The sequence below is a fragment of the Pleurodeles waltl genome, chromosome 11 (genome assembly GCF_031143425.1).
Source record: "Pleurodeles waltl isolate 20211129_DDA chromosome 11, aPleWal1.hap1.20221129, whole genome shotgun sequence".
Lineage (NCBI taxonomy): Eukaryota > Metazoa > Chordata > Amphibia > Caudata > Salamandridae > Pleurodeles > Pleurodeles waltl.
Window position 1 is genome coordinate 527,038,224 of NC_090450.1, and position 19,550 is coordinate 527,057,773.

A 19,550-nucleotide genomic window follows, 5' to 3' on the forward strand; every position below is an offset into this window, starting at 1 on the left:
TGAGAGGATGGTTCATAGCCTCAGTAATAGACTTTGGCCAGTTTATCTGCAGTCCCGACCGGAGACCAAATTGCACCACTTTGTTAATAAGTTATCTTCAGGGTCACGGACAACTAAAAAGGTATAGTTAGCATACAATGATAGTAGAGTAAAACGAAAGCCAGTCTTGACCCCACGGCGACAGTGATGCTCTTGGAGGGCACAAGGTAATGGCTCTACGGTAAGAGCAAAAAGGATGGGTGACAGGGGACAACCCTGTTGTGTTCTTCTGCTGATAGGAAATGATAACCCACCATTGATCCAAACCTAAGCAATGGGGTCTGAGCAAATGAGCTTGATCCAATGGACTAGCATCCTGCTGGGCAACATTCTCTCCACTACTGCCAACTGAAATGACCAACAGTGTTGAATGCCTTCGCTGCACCTAAAAAGGCAGTCACGACTTTTAAAGCAGGGTGTAGTCAATGCGTGATGGCAAAGAGGGATCTAAGATTATCTGCTGTGGACCGACCCGGAATAAACCCTGATCGACCTGGACAGACAAGACTGTGCATCACTGGGAGCAACATATCAGCAAGTATTTTGGCCAGTATCTTACTGTCCACATTGATAAGGGAAAGGGGCAATAGGAGTCACATCTATCAGGGGATTTGTCTGATTTTAGGAGAGTTATGACTGTGGCTTCCCTCATAGTGAGCTGAAGCCTCCCATTTCTGTAAGCCTCTTCGTACACCGCTAGGAGCACAGGGGCCACTTTCTCCAGGTATTCCATGTATTCCATATAAATATCTGCCTGGGCCTCCAGTGTTGCACCACTGTTTAAATGTCTGCTTAATGTCTTAAACTGATATGGATAGATTTATGGTTTTTCAGACTTCCACGCCCACCCACGCCAGGGCCACTCTGTCAAGATATTCATGAATATCAGAGTGCTCTATGTTTATCTATGAGGCAATTAGTTCCTTATAAAATTTAGCAAAGACTTCCATGATACCAGAGGGATCATATTCAAGAGTCTCCTCTGCCGTGTATATACAGGGGAAGTGGGCAGCAGCCCAGCCTGGTTTAGGCAGAGCTGCAATTGTGTGACCTGATCTGTTTCCCCCCGTATCTCTAGGATTGACTATATTTGCTTACAAACTTCAATTCTCTGTTGGCTTCGGCTTAGAATTCAAGTAACTTAGTGCGCACAGGGCCTAGGAGTGACCGATCTTGCATGGTATCATCCTGGTATTCTAAATGTTGTAGATCCTTCTCCAGAATAGAGTCGTGCCCTGATCACTTTTGGTATCCTATTGCTCTCAGCTATACATTCCATACAAACTACAGCCTTAAGGGCCTCCCATAGAGTAGCAAATGAGAAGACTTATTCCCCTTTAAGCGTCAGGTAAGCGTTATCTGCCTGTCGAATCTCCTCCTTAAATGTGACATTGAACGCCTTCTTTGGTTGAAGGTGCCACATAGACGTCTGGTGCCATTTTTTAGGCAGTTTCAGGCAGAGCAGTATTGAGGAGTGATCTGAGAGAGTTCTGGGAAGATGGAAGATATCATCCGCCCATCCCACTGCGCCCTTGGTACCCACACATAAATCAATGTGGGAGGGTGAGTCATGCACAGAGGAATGAAAAGTGTATTCCAAGTGCTGATGGGTGTTTGTAGCATAAGAGATCTATCAAGTCAACGTACTTCATAACACCCAGGCATGCCTCCCAGGACATAGTTAGTTACCCATCGCTCCAGTCGGAACAGTCAGATCTGCCTTTAGGATTAGATTATGGTCACCCGCCCATAAAATGGTGTGTGGGTCAGGTTTCACACAATGTTTTAATATTGCCTGGAAAAAATCAGGGCAGTCTGTGTTCAGGCCATATGTGTTTATAAGGGTGACATGAGCGTAATTGTTTATCCTCTACAGGATAAGGTACTGCTATCAAATATAAAGGTCATGGAGATTGTGCAACACATACAGAAATTATACTAGGGATATACCTCCCTAAATATCCACTGGTGCTGTTAAGTTTAAGAAAAAGTACATCTCATAATATATCTTAACATAAGAGTGATTTGTCATCTATTAGTGGTGGCCAAAAGGGAGCTAGTGGCTTATTAGAACATAACATTAGCGCCTTAAGCAGAAAAATGGCTGGCAAGAGCATAGGAAAAATTTACTTTGAAAAAAAATTGAACAAAGTCAGAAATTCCACAAGTATTCCACTAAATCTAGCAATCCTTCATCTCCTGTGCAGGAGGATGAAAAGGGGGCGCAAAAGAAACGGTAAAGTGAAAGAGTTTTTAACAGCATAAATATATGACAATTAAATCCACATATAAAAAGCATTCATTCTTGAAAGATGTCATGTTGTTGTTACAATAGTGTTTTATTTCAGTGCAGCCACATTATCAGGGTCACATTAGTACCAGCTAACACAAGTTTCACTCACCCTGGTATATTTACTTCAGGCTTGTGGTTTTAGTGATATATGTAGCTATGCAGCTATTATCATATCAAACCAAGACAGCCATTTCTTCCAAAACCCCTCGGTGTTCTCCTGGCACTCAGGTGGTGGGGGTCATCCTTCCGGGTCCTCGAGTCGCTTTAACTCTTATGAAGATATACAGGCCCTCACTAGGAGTGACCACTTAATGCTGATGGGACCAGTAACAGCAGTTGCCCTCTTTATTGGCAACTAACTCCAAGGCCTGTCGAAATACCGGCTCATTTCCTAGATCCATGATCATGAGGATCAAGGTACAAACACGTGCCTTATTTTGAAAATAATATGTGTGCACATTGTTATTTGGATACAATGTGAATACCTTTATCATACCTTTTTTAGAGTAATATAACCCATTTTTTCCCGAAGATTTCCTACTGGTGCTTCGAGTAGCCCCTAAAGGTAAAACATGGAAAGACAATATAAAGGGCAACATTTTGCATAACTTGTCCATACTTTATTTTATTGTAAAAATCATTGATCAACGAGAATTAATTATCAAGTATGACATTTATGTTGTTTTACTTTGTGTTTAACAATGAAATAAGCCAGCGAAAAATAGATTTACTTTTCTTACATAAAATAATCCCATATGTTCGGTCGATTAATACAGGTTGTAAATCTCTGGAAGACATTTCACTTGCATAAAATTGAACTACTGCTTTCATTTGGCACTAGTGTATTACCATTTACCCAACTGACATGTAACTTGTTGCTTTTGCAGTTTTCAGTCATTTCACATGTTGTCCTGTACTGGCCTGGCAGTGTAACTAGATCAAAATGGCTCTGGCACCACTACAATACATGGAATCTGCAACGATGGCACACTTTTACAGGAGCAGCCAAATGCCATTTCAGCCCTAGATGTGATGTGGTCGTAAAACAAGTTTTGTGTTTGTAGGTCACTTATTTATCAATTATTCCTTTTTAGATTTGGCTCTTGATACCTTCAGCTGTCTTGCCAGCCCATTTTTTCTTAGAAAAATCATAATAAAGACATTCATATTAAGGTGTTTTCAATCAGTTCCCTTTTGCCTTTTGTCATCAAAAGTATGCTCTCTCTCCGACAACAGCACAATCTATAGAACAATGGGTCCGCCCAATTTAGACATCAGATACTTTCACTTTGAGTGACTGCATTTTTCTGTTTCACATATATACATCTACTTACAAAAAGACACTTAAGAATAAAAATGCTTAGACACGTGTATGGGCCAGTGACTGCTAGTGCCTATGTATAGTAGAGTGTCATCGACTATTTCCTTAATGGTCAAGACATTTATTTGAATGTTGCAATGTTGCAATGTTGACTATTTATCCCAAACAAACTATGGCATTTTTGTATCTAGTACACATCATTACCGTAGCACTAGTATATTTGCACATCTTTAGGTTGAAGCCACATCCCTTGAGGATTATGAAGGACATTTCATGGAATTACATATAGCACAAAAGGGAGACCTAGCCACAACTTAACTACTTGTAATACAGCTTTGTGAACCTATCAAGGGTTTAGAGCTAACTCAAGGAATACCGAGTAACAATTTGAGGTACCTGAGCTATGTGAAGCCTTGAAGCAGTTAGATCTGATTATAGAGGACCAACTAGTAATAATATGAAGTACTGCAGCTTTTTTTTTAAACTTCAGATTTTTACACCTGGTTTGAAAGTGACATCTTGTGACAAAAACTAACATTGATGACGGGGCAGCTAAGCTTTAGTAAAAGCAATTTAATGGTATGCAATACAGAGCAACTAAAAACAAAAGAATAAAAAACTTGTTAATACTAAGGTTGAAGGCATGTAAACATAAATTACTGCTAATGCCTATCTATGATAGGTTGCCATCTTAGATCCTGCATTGAAATGAAGACGTTTATTGAAGGGTGAAATGTTGACTAATTATTATAAGCGTACTTTGGCATTTGTATTTTATCCTATGGAAAACACACTTAAATCATTAGAGCAGCAATAGAGTATATGCAAATTTTATTAGGCCCTAGAGGAGCACCTAAGACTGACTTGAGGAACTACAGCTTTTTGAAAAACTTCAGGGCATATTTATGAAAAGTGGCGCTGCACACAGTGCAGCACCACTTTTCTAGCTCCTCTTAGCGCTCCCTAACACCACCATGTATGCACCGTATTTAAAATACGGCATACCATGGCGGTAGTTAGGGGACTAGCATAAAAAATTCTGATGCTAGTCCAGGCTTTGCAGAATTAGCATAAAAAATGTTGACGCTAATCCTGCAAAGCACCCATAGGCCCATTGTAACCAATGGAAGCCTCCTTTTTACGCCTGCTCTGAGCAGGCGTTAAAAGGGCCGGAAAAAATATGCAAAGAAATCTCTTCGATTTCTTTGTACCATATATTTGGCCTCCCTAACAGGGGAATCCACCCTTTGTATACATTATGCCTGGCGCAGGAATAATGTAGCGCAAAGGGTTACAAAGTGGCCCAGTGCCTGCATTGCATCACTTTGTAAATATGACGCAGTGTTTTTGGTCTTCTTACGCCACATTAGCGTAAAAAAATGACGCTAATGTGGCGTTAGAATGGCGTTAGGGGTTCTTAAATATGCCCCTTTGTACTTTTACACGTCACTCAAGAGGGACACCTGTAACTACTTGCCAAACTCATGTTTTCTAAAATAATTAATAGTAAAAATGTATATATATATATATATATATATATATGTGTGTGTGTGTGTGAGTGTATATATATATATATATATATATATATATATATATTTAAATATATATATATATATATATATATATATATATATATATATATATATATATACATATACATATATCGGTATATATATATATATATATAGATATATATATATGAATTTAAAAAATGAGCAGCCAATTTTGTATCCATTGAGTTGCACAACTGACATTTTCATTTTATAACAAAACAAAGCATGGTGCAATGGAAAGTGACAGATAAAGTTTATCACAAATAATTAGAGTAGCAGTAGCATATCTGCAAATGTCAAAGTTGAACCCTCAAGCCTTATTAATGATATTTCAAGCCATTCAATCTAGCCCTAAATGGGCCCCCAGTGACAACTTTAGGTACTTTACCATTGTGAAGCCTTGAAGCCTAGATCTGACTCTGAGGAGCACCTAGAAAACCATTTCTGCAGCTTTAAAAAAACCTTTTGACTTTTTCACCAGACTCAATAAAAATTATCTTTCTTTTTATTTTTTTGTCTGTCCTTTGATACATCTCGCCAAGAGAAACATCTAGTAAGGACTTGCCAAACTCAAGTTTTCTAAAATAAGTTGGCCTTTCCTTTACTTTTTGGTCTGTCCATAAGACATCTTGCTAGGCTATTGCATTTCTAAAAACATCATACATAATAAACAAACAGAGACCAGCCTTTAACCAGGGGGCTTCTTCCATGTGTCTGTCCAATGGTCATTCACTTGACAGCGCAGGCTTAAAATGTTAATTTTTATTTAGTTTTATGTATTTATTCACTTATTTATAATAACATTAAATACCAGCTATTTATTTTGCCTGCACGTTGAGTGCCCGGTTAGACAGTGATTTGTTTATTCATCAGTTATAAAATATTTGTGTAAAAATGTGGATGCTAGTGATTTGAGAACTGGGTTAGGTGCTGGTTTATTATATACATCTTCACAACTAATGATAATAAAATGCATGTTATTACTGGAAGGCTTATTCTTTTAGCAAATCACCTATAGAATGGCCACATTAGTAAATATTTTTATATATTAAATACAGGCACATGGCAGGGGGTGTGGCCAGCCGGGGCAAGATGGTGGACGCACACTGAAAGTGCTCGGTGTCGCAGCCCCATTATACTGAATAAATAATGCACATAGTGGGCACTCTTGCCTCAAAGGAAGGGCAGCTGCCCTGGGTCCGCCAGGCAAACTGGGTGAGCCATTTGGAGATGTCAATAAATCAATCATAGATTTGTAAAGCGTGGATAATCACCCATAGGGTCTCAAGGCACTGAATGAAGGCATGCTGCTCAGTCAAAGAACCAGGTCTTGAGGTCCTACCTGAACTGCTTCAGTGATGCAGTCTGCCTGAGCTTGAGGGGAAGTGTGTTCCATGTCTGGGATGCTGGGTAGAAGAAGGATCTTCCTCCTGCTGTACTTTTCTGGATCTTGGGGACTGCTGCAAGGGTGAGCTGGGAGGAACGGGACCTGGGAGGAACAGAGACATCTGTTGGGTACGTAGAAGGTGAGGCGATGGTTGGGGTATTCTGGTCCTATGTTGTGCAGTGCTTTGAAGGTGTGGATCAAAAGTTTGTATGTGATGTTCTTGTTGACTGGGAGCCAGTGTAGGTCTCTGAGGTGGAGGAAGATTCGGCTGTGTTGGGGGATGTCCAGGATGAGTCTGGCTGCAGCATTCTGGACTCTTTGTAGTCTTGATTGACGTTTCTTGGTAATGCCGGCATAGAGTGTGTTGCCGTAGTCCAGATTGCTGGTGATGAGTGCATGGGTGACTGTCTTCCTCATGTCAGCGGGAATCCATTTGAAAATCTTCTGCAGGAGATGGAGGGTGTGGAAGCTTGATGAGGAGATGACGTAAACTTGGTGGGCCATCAATAGAGAGGAGTCCAGGATGATGCTTAGGTTGCACACATGGTCAGTGGGAGCAGGGCGTTACCCAGAGCGGTGGGCCACCAGGAGTTGTTCCAGACAGAAGGGGTAGAGCAGATCACGAGGATCTCTGTCTTGTCCGACTTGAGCTTGAGGCAGCTGGCCTCTATCCAGGCAGTGACTGCTCTCATTCCGTTTGGAAATTCCTCTTGTCTTGCGCAGAGTCCTCAGACAGGGAGAGGATCAGTTGGGTGTCATTGGCATAGGAGACTATATTTAGCTCATATTGTTTGGTGATCTTAGTAAGCTAGGCCATGTAGAAGTTGAAAAGCGTCGGGCTGAGTGAGGATCCTTGGGGCACTCCGCAGCAAGTGTCTTTAGGTTCTGATGTGAACAGCGGTGTGACGCCGCGAGGACCTGCGGCGCCCCACTTGCGGACCGGGGTCAGATCGGCAGTCCGAGTCCTGGACAGCGGTTTCTGCTGCGGGCTGCGTTTTGAGCCGCGTTTCAGGCCGCTGCCTATTTTTCGGTCCACAGCGTGACCAGTCAATCTTTCTTTGGGTGCTGCTTCGCGCTGCGCCCGCTTTTCGTCCTTATAATCCCTCTTACCTATTCTTTCTGTCTTTTTTCTTTTTTCTTTTTTCTTGTTTTCTCTTTTGTTTATGGTTTTCCTCTTAGCCATCTTTTCTTCGTCCCAGGAGTCTGTGTTTCCTTCCCTGGATGCTTTGCTTCTTCTTTTACACCATGGCTATTTTTCCATTCACTCAAATGTGGCTTTTTCCAATCCAAAATGGTGTCTTTGGAACTTCCTGTGTGTCACTTCCTGTTTTCCAGTATATAAGCACAGTTGGTCTTCTGTTCCTTGTGTTGCAAACACTTTAGTTCTGGTGGTGCTCCTCGCTCCTGTTTCTGGTCATTTTTGGACTTCTCCTGTTTTTCCTTGGCTGCAGTATTGCTGTTTCCTGTTTATATTACGCTTCTCTTTTTTCTTACCTCCTTTCCAGGAGTTCCTTGCTTCTGAGGTTTTTCCCAGGACTGGGTTTTTGCCTCTGGGACTTCTTCTAGAGGTCACTGTCTGCTTGTTGTTACTCTATCAGCAGCACCGTGGCTACTGTAAAGGGTCGCCCTTATCTTGGTCAGTCCAGAACCAGTAAGAGACCAGGTGGTGCCTCGAGATTGACAAACAATCGCGGTAAGAACGTTCAGATCGGGACAAGTGGTAGTCTGACCCTCTGTGTTCTTCAGAACCTGATGCAGTCTAGGATGCGGTGTGTCTCGAGGAACTCGTGAGTTGCTGGTTGACGGCTTTCTCCGCTACTTTGGCTGGGAAATGGAGCAGAGAGATGGGTCTGTAGGTGTTCAGCTCCCTATGGTTGGCGGTAGGTTTCTTGAGTAGCAGGCTGATTTCGGCGTGTTTCCAGTCTGAGGGGAATGTGGTGGTCTCGAAAGATAGGTTGATGGTTCAACAGAGCTCCGGTGCTATGGAGGCACTGGTAATGTGGAGGATATGACGAGGGCATAGATATGAGGGTGCTTCCGAGTGAATGGAGTTCATCAGTTTATGGGTGTCCTCTATGACGATGGGGGTTCAGGAGTTCAGCATCTGGTGGGGTGCTAATTCCGTGGAGGTGAGTGGTACTGGGGGGCTTTGGTTCTTGAAGCCTTCGTAGATGTCCTGGATCTTACCGTGAAAGAAGGTGGTGAGGTCGTTGCAGAGGTCTTGGGAGGGAGGGTGTCTACCCCAAGGTTCATGAACTCTTTGATGATGGCGAAGAGCTCTTTGCTGTTGTTAGTGCTGATGTTGAGGCGTGCTTGAAAGGTGGCATCTTTGGCGGCTCTGATGTTCTGGTGGTGAGTGGTGACTGCATTTTTGTAGGCTGTGCAGTCTTCTGTGGATTTGCTGAGCCTCCATTTACGTTCCAATCATCTGCAGGCGCGCATGGATTCCTGTAGGTCTGGCAAAAACCACTTGGGTGTTTTGCTCTGTCGATTGCCTGCTGATTTCCTTAGGGGGACTATGTTGTCTTTGCAGTTTGAAAGCCAGATGTGAGATCCCACCCTCAAGAAGCGAGATGTGACAAGGGCATCTGGATGCCAACTGTACTGCGTGCGGGCAATGGAGACTCCCGCTGGTGCTGAAGCCAACACCACATGAGGCAGGGGGCAGGCGAGCGAGTGGCCCAGCTTGAATCATGGCTGCAGAGGCAGCCCAGGTAGAGCGGCCTCCCCTTGGAGCAGGGCCACGCTCAAGGACTACACAGTAGCGGGCCTACAAAAGAAAATGGTGGCGACAGTGCATGGTGCTGCGGGATCTATTCAGTGACGGCCCAAGGAGGTGTTGTGTACAGCCAGAGATTTTAAAGTGCAGGTGAGTACGCACTCTGCCTGAGCAGACAGCAGCACTGCTGCGGGAGAGAGAGGTACAGGGGTCGGATTGGGAAGTTGAACCGTGTCAGCCATGGTGAAAGTAGAAAGTCATTGCACAGCCAATCCGGGGATCCCAGCTGGAACCGAACTTTGAGGCCTGGTGCTGCCCAGAGGAGGGATAAGAAGGGAATGCAAGCCTACCTGGACGCAACATGCTAGCTGCTGCAGACTGCCATGTAAACAACTAATGGGTTGCCCTGAGCCCTGCTATGAAAGCAGCCAAGCCATGGAAGTGCCAGTGAGAAACTGCGGCACCTGGCGGTAAGGCCATAGCACTGAGATACTGGGCGCACGTTAGCACACACCACATTGTGCAGGCCTCAGCCTACCTGACTATTGATGTGACGATCCTGCACTCGGAGTCGCTTGATGGATTTCCAGCACAATTAAAACATGCACCCTCAAGACATGCGCTCCCCTTTGGGCACTGCGAGGGGGACTGCACTGTGGCCATAGCGGGCGCCAAACATAGTTAACCACCAAGAGGGGCACACCACATACCTGACATTTGGGGTTCCTTAAACAGACACAAGTTGCACGCGAGAAGGACTTACGCGGATTGCAGCAGGCCTGTTTGGGTATAGGCCAGCAGACGGAAACAAGAATACTCACAGAGGCCCTGGTGATCAACGGCAGGTATGGGCCGATTGCGCAACACAACGCAAGGAGCTGCAGTACAACAAGCGGCGCCTGCCACCCCCGCCAGTGCAGGGGACTCACATTTGGCTTTTGGCTGACTCCCAGCAGATGGTCTCACTAGAAGCCAAACTCAACACGTACTGGCAGCAATAGAGCACTCCAGAGTCTCGCTAGAAACTAAAATTGGCAGTGTGGCCTCTGGCCTGACCTACATGCGGACCACGGCAAACTAACAGACAGAGTTGTGGTAGCAGAACAAATGCTCAGAGATCTGTAGCCACAGACCAGCAGCGTATTCGCAGCACTACAGACATTACAAGACCAAGTCAAGACGCTGGAGCGAAGGACTGAAGACGTGGAGGGAAGATTGAGACAAAATAATATCCGTGTGGTAGGCCTGCCGGAGTGTATAGAAGGGCAAGAAGCGACGCAATACATGAAACAGTGGCTGAGAGAGCTTCTCACTTTACAGGCACTATCACAATATTTCACTATAGAGCGGGCGCACCGGGTCCAAGCTCGGAGGCCCCTGCCGGATGCTACCCCCACCCAATGGTCCTGAGAGTACTACACTTCCGGGACAGAAACTCAATCTTACGCAAAGCCAGGAAGCTAGCCGACATAAAGGTGGGCAATGCCCGTGTAATGTTTTTTCCAGATTACACAATAGCAGTGCAGAAGCAATGAAGCTTTTTCATGGCAGTGAAGAGCCGACTCCCGGAACTGAATTACTCCCTTTTGTTCCCTGCACGGCTCAGAGTGACTGAGGGGGCCACATCGCACTTCTTCGACTCCGCAGAAGAAGCCTGACAATGTTTGGACATGGGTGGCTCACATTCTGGTAAATGTGATACTACACACAAACCAGCAGTTGGGGGACAGTACGGGCCGGGAACAGCCGCGCAGACGCCACACCAGTGGATGCCGACCAATGATGACGCCTAAATTGGCGCCTAACCTGGAGGAAATCATAACGGAGAGATGGCAGGCGCTGCAAAATGCTGCAACCATCACTGAGCAAGCTCACATTATTGACCAGGACAATAACCCAATACAATCCTCCAGTGATGAAAGCTCCATATCCACCTGGCCCTCCCAACCTGAATCAGGGCTACTTCCTGAAGTCACTCCACAAACAGCAGACAACATAATATTACTCTGATGATGATATGCAGAGTTAATGAACAGTAAATACCCTGGTATGCAGGGCTGCAGAGAAAATAGACTCAGCCCAGCATGGATTAAATGCTCTGAGGTGCAGATTATATCCTGGGCGCACTCGGCCTGAGGCAGAGAGGTGAAGCGAGACGCAGAGGTGGCGCGCGCTCCGGGCAGGTGCGTCAACTGAACTACTGGTGTGTATTTGCGACTGATCACTGGGGGCTTGCATTACCTGCCGCCCACTGGCGCTCCGGAGCACAGATTTTAAAATCCTGGCAAAACTGTTGGCAGAACGCTTATCCCCATTGGTCCTAGGCCTGGGACAGCCTGAGGTGCTTCTTCCAGGTAATGGAATGTGTTCCAAGAAAGTGGCCAAGGGCAGGCTGGCTGGTCCTAGATTTGGAACAGGCGTTTGATTCTCTAGTGGGGAATACTCATTCAAGGTCCTCCCCTGCTACAGGATTTAGGTGCATTTCTAACGATTTGTGTACATGTCTCCCACAGCCAGAGTGAGGGCAGGCTAACTGATCTCGGAGCCCATTGCCATGGCTAGAGGCACCTGCAGAGATGCTTGCTGTCGCCACTACTGTTCTCTTTAGCAGTGGAGCAAATGGCAGCCCAACTGCGTCTTTTGGGATCTGATTGAGGTATACCCCTAGGAGATGAAGTGCATGCTGTCTTGCTCTATGGAAACGATCACCTAGTATATTTGAGAGATGCCTCTAGCATCCCAATAGAAATAACGCACACACTGCAGCAGTTCGCTGAGCTGTCAGTGCTTTGGGTCTACTGGGCCAAGTCCTGTGTGTTTCCGCTCTCCAGAAATGCTCACAAATCATTACAACTGACCTGGCAGCCACACACATTTAGATATTTGGGCCTACAAATCCATCACACAAAGTCAGACCTCCTGTAGGGCAATCTGATGCGTGATGTAACTTTCTTATGTGCACAGATGACCTTCTACCAAACACTGACTTTTGTCAGTGGCAAACAGGGTGGCACTGCCTAAAGTGGTAGCCCTGTCCCGACTCTTATATTGTTTTGCCAATTTGCCCTTATAAATTTGCACCTTCTTTTATCGGATGATCACCGGATCATTAGAAACTTCATATGGGGAAATTCCAGGTGCCGAGTGGCGTTGCATGAGCTGTACCAGCCGGTGGAAGGTGGGGGTTTACCGATCCCTAACTTCAAGCAATATTATCTGGCGTCCCAGCTTCAGTGGGTTGCGTGATAGCTAGCCACGTGGCAGCTCGCTGATACAGCCACTCTGTTACCGGCCTAGACACACAGCAGCGTGCTCCCTCTATTTCACTCCTGTAGTTCACCCTCACTACCTTCACCACCACTGCTGCTGGTGGCACACAAATGTTTTTGTTGCAGCCTACACATTTATTATGCAACGGTGCACCAGCTCTGGCATTACAGGGCATGTCCCGAGGACATCGATTTACTATGGCGGCAGAGCTGGTTTTGTGGAGAACGGCGGCGTTGGAGATGGTGAGATGCCTATATGAAGATGGGGAGCTTATGACTTATGAGGCACTGGCAGAGGCAACAGATCTCCCACTCCGCCAATTTTTGCTACATGCCTCCATATTGGGTGCGCTGCACTGGCAGTGGGGCGAGATCGCTGGCAAACTGCCAATGCACCTAACCATACAATATCTTCATGTCATGGGAATGGGTTGACACTTGGTTCGGTGGCTCGCCACCTCACTACATGCACATTGCATGAGTCCCTGTGCATGAAATGGAAGCAGAACTTTGCCCGCCCCTACATGGATAAAGAGTGGTCTAATATTTTACAGAGCCCCACAATCATCCCACGAAATGCACGGTTTAAGTTAATACAATTATATATTGTGCTCAGGGTATACTTCACTCCACTTAACATTAACAGATACTACAACACCACAAATGCCACATGCCCACGCTGTGAACTGATCAATGCGGACATAGTGCACATGTTGTGAGACTGCAGACATCTGCGGTCATACTGGGAGGAGGTATTGAGTCATCTAATACATTGCACAGACAGAAACAGCCCTGGGACATGGGAGGTATGTATACTGGGTCTATACCAGAGGAGCAAGAAACATAAGTTCACATCTCGATTCATCGATTTGGGGCTCCTGGTAGCTAAGCATTTAATCATGCGCTGGTGGAAGTCACCAGATCCTCTGCACTTGAGGGCTTGGCTCCACTCGTTGACGAACTGGGCACAGGCTGAGGGAGCAGCATTGTGGCTTGCAGACGCAATGGGTATACATAGGCACCCTATGGCCAGCAGGTGGAATGCATTAGTAATGGGACTAAGTACAGACCTCACAGATACACACGCAAGCGTGGATGATGGTGATTCCAACCCACACAAGTATCAAAAGGAGCAGACAGCGCACCCTTGGGCATATACGTAGGGGACTCACTGGCAGGTATTAGTGACTTCAGCAGTAACCCTTGGTGTAGTTGATATGGATTATTTAGAGGACACCAATCCTCCCGCAGTGTGCAGTAAGGAATAGTAATGTAAAGAAACCAAGATAGACCTGCCAGTTATTGTATTACCTTTACCTATTTGCAGTTTGGATGGGTTATTAGAAATGTTTTTGTTTGAGATAAAATTGTATTGTGAATTGTTGTGGATGCTGGAAATCATATACTTATTACTACTGTGATGTTGATTGCTGAAAAGTAAGATGTCTGTGCCAGCATTCCGAGAAATTATACAGCAGAATGGCAAGTGTCAACATGATGTACAAATGACAATCCATGCCAAACTGACTTTAGTTACTGATGAGTGAGAAATGTATACCGCGCTCACGCTGTCATTGTAAATACTGCGAAGAGAGAATTATGTAATATGAAATGTTTCCACTGAAAAACAAAAATACACAGATTAAAACTAAAATGCAGGCGCATGGCAGCTATATTTAGATGGCCATATATTTTTCCAATGCGTTTTTTGCATAAAGAAATAAATGAACCGTTGCGCAGCAGGCCAAAGCCAGACCTATTGGCTTTGCTGGTGCTTGCATACAAGTACAGTCATCATACACACGTTTCTTTGTCATCACAGGTCCCCGAAGGAAAGGTGGTGGTCCTCTCTTTCCGGTTCATAGACCTGGAAAGTGACAATTTGTGCCGCTATGACTTCGTCGACGTGTACAATGGACATTTCAACGGACAGCGCATTGGCAGGTTTTGTGGCACTTTCAGACCCGGAGCCCTGGTGTCTAACAGCAACAAGATGTTGGTGCAAATGATTTCAGATGCCAACACAGCTGGGAGCGGTTTTGTTGCTATGTTTTCTGCAGCGGAGCCAAATGAGAGAGGTATTTTAGAGCTTGAATAATAAATCCTAATAAAATCGGTAGGCGGTATTGCTTAAAGCAGCATGGCATGTTGACATCATTATATAATTCCCTTCGAATTTAATGCACATTTTCTTCAGAATCTAAAAGTGTATTCCCAATGTTATCTAATATCTGTGATATGTGCGTTTATCTACATTCATGTTTTGTACTACCAATGTTTCGATTTAGTGACATTGCAGGTTTGGCGCAGCACACACTCCTGCATGTGTTTTCTAGTTTAAAAAAAACTACAATTTCAAAAGCACACTTTTTGTGTTGACATATTGATAATTTTAAACTCTGCAAATTGAATGTAGAAACAACTTACAAGTCAACACAAATCATCAGAAATAAGGTTGAGCAAGGGACCACATGGTAAATTCTTGTTTTTGGCCTTCTTGGGGTTCGCTAAATTGTATTGTTTCGCTCTATTTTAGCTCTCATCGAGATTTCTGGGAAACTAGCAATATGTCTTTGCAAGTTCTAGCTGGTGCTGAAAATGGATGCACATTAACTTTGAAACTGTGTTCATTAAGACTTTGAAAATTAATGGATATTTCTGAGTTACTTTTCTGGTAACCCCTTAAAAGAAGGATGAAATTTCCGATGATAGTGTAAAAACCCAGTGCTCAAAGCTTAGTGAACCGCAGGTAGTAATCGCAATATTTTCAAGATTCACGTCAACTTCACAAGAGAAAAAACTTTGCACACCCCTGTTAGAAGTATTTTAAAGACATGACCCCCCTCCACACACACACACACTCACACACACCCTCACCCCAGGCAGCCATGTCGTTATTTGTTTTTACAGGGAACACCAGAGTTTAATGCACGTTTCCTGAGCACAGCAGTAACTTTTATCCTATTAATACTTTTCTATATGTACAGGTGATCAGTACTGCGGGGGACGACTGGACAAACCTTTGGGCTCCTTTAAAACTCCTAATTGGCCAGATCGGGATTACCCTGCGGGGGTCACTTGTTCGTGGCATATCGTTGCCCCAAAAAATCAGGTGAGCACTGTAAATTGTAATACATTTAAAAAAGTGGCTCAAAATTATTTTCATGACGATATATCATGATATTAAAGGTTAATTTCAACTTGACTTTTAATCAATACGTTCAAACACAAGGAAAATGTGATTTGCATTTTATCTTCATTATCTGTTTTACGTTATTCCCCATTTCAATTTAAACTTGTAAAAAGTGTCAGTCTTGTTAAAAAAAGCTGCTGACTAAGTTTAAGTTTGCAAAAATAAAGTCAATCACATTAAGTTTCCAATCACAAATGTTGAATATTCACAAAACATACTAGACGTCTCCATCATACCTAATTTTACCTGTGCTCTACGCAGCTGATCTTCAGGAAAAAAACTTGTTTATGACATTCATGGCCTTATTTAGAGTTTGGCAGAAGGAATACTCTGTAGGAACAAGGATGATGTTTCAGCCACCCTATTATACATGCCATGCACAGGCTATAGTGCACATGTAATACAGCGAGCAAGCCATCTGCCACATTTTCAATGTTTACTTAAGGATGTAATACTCAATTGAATCACTTCATGTCTGCTGAGGCAGATGGTTGCTGCACATGCTTCCTACATTTTGAATTTACCACCATTGCTTGTTTGGCTAAAGGATTTTAATTTTCCATTATGGGAGCCTGTGTAATCTGCTTTCAAAGATGCAGTCAGTCTCTTTTTTAGCACTAAGAGCTAAAGAGATCAACACCTAGGACCATTTTTATACTTTTTTAGCGCCGCATTTGCGTTCTTTTTTTTACGCAAAAATTTGTCACCTACCATCTTTTCAACTTCTTGTTTGGGAATGCATTTTCCATTGTATTCTGCATATTGTTATGTGGGGTTGCATCACTGCAGCTATGTCCTGACAGATTATAGTCCACAGAATGGCTGCTTAGTTTTTCGCCTCTCCCTCCTCACTCTTGAATTTGTTTGGATCTTGTTAGTTGAGTTCTGAGTAGATACCTTATTCATATAAACTCTGCTTTTCTTACCCTTCAGCTTACTTCTTAATAAAAGATTAACCGCAAATATACTCATGATGATTCATTCCTGTCTAATTCATTCACATACAATAAAGCACAGTCATGTATTGTCTGAACATTTGTCACTTTAAAATTGCCAATTTAAATATCGAGTCTTATTTCATACACATGTAGGGGCAACAACTCATAATGTTGAAGTAGTCAGTTTTGAAATGCCTGTGACCTAACAATCCTATTTCCTCTACAACCAATGGTGGGCTGATGTGCAAAACCTCTCTTGGATCTTCTGCTACATCTCATCCTTAATAACAGGTTTTCAAAATTAGATTTTCCAGTAGTACTTCTCCACGCTGTCTGTAGTATCGTTACAATCAATATTTCAACTTTAGACATTTGTCTTCATTCATCTCTACCTGATATTCATCCATGAACCTGTCCTACTTTATCTAAATCAAATGATTACTGGCTGTTCGCTTGTGATTAGGTGACTATACCCAAGATACTATTTTCTCTAAGCATTTGATTCAGATTACCAATTTAAGTGAAGGTTCACTTCTTCTCCATTCTATAAAGATAACCATTCTGAGGGGTATATTTACAAGCCCCTATCACCACCTTGCACCTCCCTAGCCTAATTTTTTTTATGCTAAGACAGCACTAAGGAGGCCTTTCTCCCGTGCCATATTTACAAAGTGACGCAATGCTTGCGTTGCGCCACTTTGTAAATTCTTGCACCACATTACACCTGCGCCAGGCATACTGTCTGCAAGGGATGTGTTCCGATGCAGGGAGGCCCGAAAAAAATGGCACAGTTAAACTTACAACATTTCACTATGGCATTTTTTCTGTCCTTTTTAATGCCTGTTCAGAACAGGCTTTAAAATGCCGCATCAACTTTAATCAGTGGGCCTCCCTGCGCTTTGCTGCACTAGTGTCACAATTTTTGATGCTAGTGCAGCAAAGCGCCACAATAGCATCAAAAAGTTTGACGCTATTGTCCTAATGGCCGCCATGGTGCACCATATTATAAATACGGCACAAGCATGGTGTTATTAGGTGGGTCAGGGGTGAAGCAAGAAAAGTGGCGCATCGAGACCTATGCCCTACTTTCTTGTAAATGTGCCCCAGAGTTTTTAAGATGTAGATTGAACTATAGGGCAAAAAAGTGCTTGCATAACGATTTTTAGGGGATTTGGAAAGCCCAAGACATGGTTGAATCACAAATCATTAATGTGGTTTCACACAAAAACTGGTGCCTATTAAGTCCTAATTTATCATACATGAAATAACAGATACCATTCGCCCTATATATTGAGCCTTACTTGAAGTCTTCCTAACTCAATCAAGGGATACAGCCATTGGTATCTAATGGTTTTGAGCTTGAAGTTGCAGCCTATGCTGATGATGTGGCCATTTGTATGTCAGATCCATTTGAAACTATTGGTCTAGACTCCAATGAGGCCAATTGGATCAGGAGCATTTCTGGTAATAAATTAGATATAACCAAACCACATGTATTGCTCAATTTCCAGCCGACAAGTCAGATCCTGGGGACAGTAGCATTGGCTACTTATTTAGGAGTCAGGTTGAGGAGCAGAGTTGATAGCATCTTCAAACTTAACAACAAATCTCTTCTGGAGTCAGTTACTGTTAATGGAATCGACTTCCCATTAGTATATTAGCCACTGTAACATTATTAAAATTAATGTTTTGCCTAATTTTGTATATCTATTTCGAGCCACCCCACATTTCGGGTTCCAGATTTCTTTTTCAAGTGCCTTGAGGGAGTTATTGGTAGCTTTATACAGGTCTATAGACAAGCCAGGCATTTCATTCACTTCCTGAGATTGCTGTATAAACCCGGTGGGTTCCAGATTCCCAATTTCAAGCTTTACTTTTGGGCAGCTTTTGCTGGCTGCATACAAAATCTGCATACTGGGAGTGACACAAATTTGTCTATTTTGGGTTATTAACTAGTTTTGGGACCAGATAGCAGTTTTTTCTTTCTAAGGCTCTCTGATCCCAATAACTACAAATTTTATTAATGATATTATCCACATTTGGAGGACAATCTGCTCTAACTACTCATCACCTTCTCTGCAGAGATATACGCTACTTTGGGGAAACCCAGTGTTTCCCTCTATATTCCATGATGTTGTTGGCAAGGCGTGGGAAAAGGCAGGGGTCCCAACTGTTGGACAACTGTATGATAATACATCGTTTGCTTCCCTTCTGGCATCTTACGATCTTCCTTATCAATTTTCCTTTAAATAACTACAGCTTCAGGATTACTTTCTTAAGTGGGAGTAAGGATTAGATCATTTTTGAATAGTCTAATATTGTCACTCACTCATACAGGGCACCCATAATACCAATCATAGTTTATTGCTGTCTTCCAAATGGAGTAGGAGTCTTATTTCAGAGATTTGTCCAGATGAGATCCTGGGTGCTCTAGAGACTATTGTTTGATCTGTTCACTCTGTAAGTTGAAAGCTACAGCAGTTCAAGACCGTTTGCATGCTGTACTATACTCCTGAAAGGATCTCAAAATCGTCGTTAGTCAAGGTTTGGTTAAGATGTATTGTTCCAAGTGCAGAGACCCACAGCAGATATAGTGCATATGCTTGCTACTTGCCCAGCGCTTCAGGAATTCTGGGCAGCCGTGGTTCAACTTTCAATATCACATTTTGGATTCAATTTCCAATTATCTGTTAGGGAGATTATGCTGGCCTACACAATTGATAACAAGTCTAGCTGCAGATCATTGATGTCTATTATACTGCTCAGTTGTGTGTTTCGAGGGCATGGATAGCCTCTTCCCCCCGAAGATAATGCAGTGCCATGCACTTATCTGCCAAA

General features: G+C 43.5%; 1 protein-coding gene across 1 annotated transcript in view; it reads left to right on the forward strand.

Annotated features, from left to right (window-relative positions):
- PCOLCE2 (procollagen C-endopeptidase enhancer 2) overlaps positions 1-19,550 on the forward strand; it is a 244,345-nt gene that overhangs the window by 110,185 nt on the left and 114,610 nt on the right. Inside the window, exons 3-4 of the mRNA XM_069213912.1 lie at positions 14,404-14,659; positions 15,569-15,693. Of these exons, the coding sequence (XP_069070013.1) occupies positions 14,404-14,659; positions 15,569-15,693 (381 nt within the window). The remainder of the gene's footprint in view (positions 1-14,403; positions 14,660-15,568; positions 15,694-19,550) is intronic.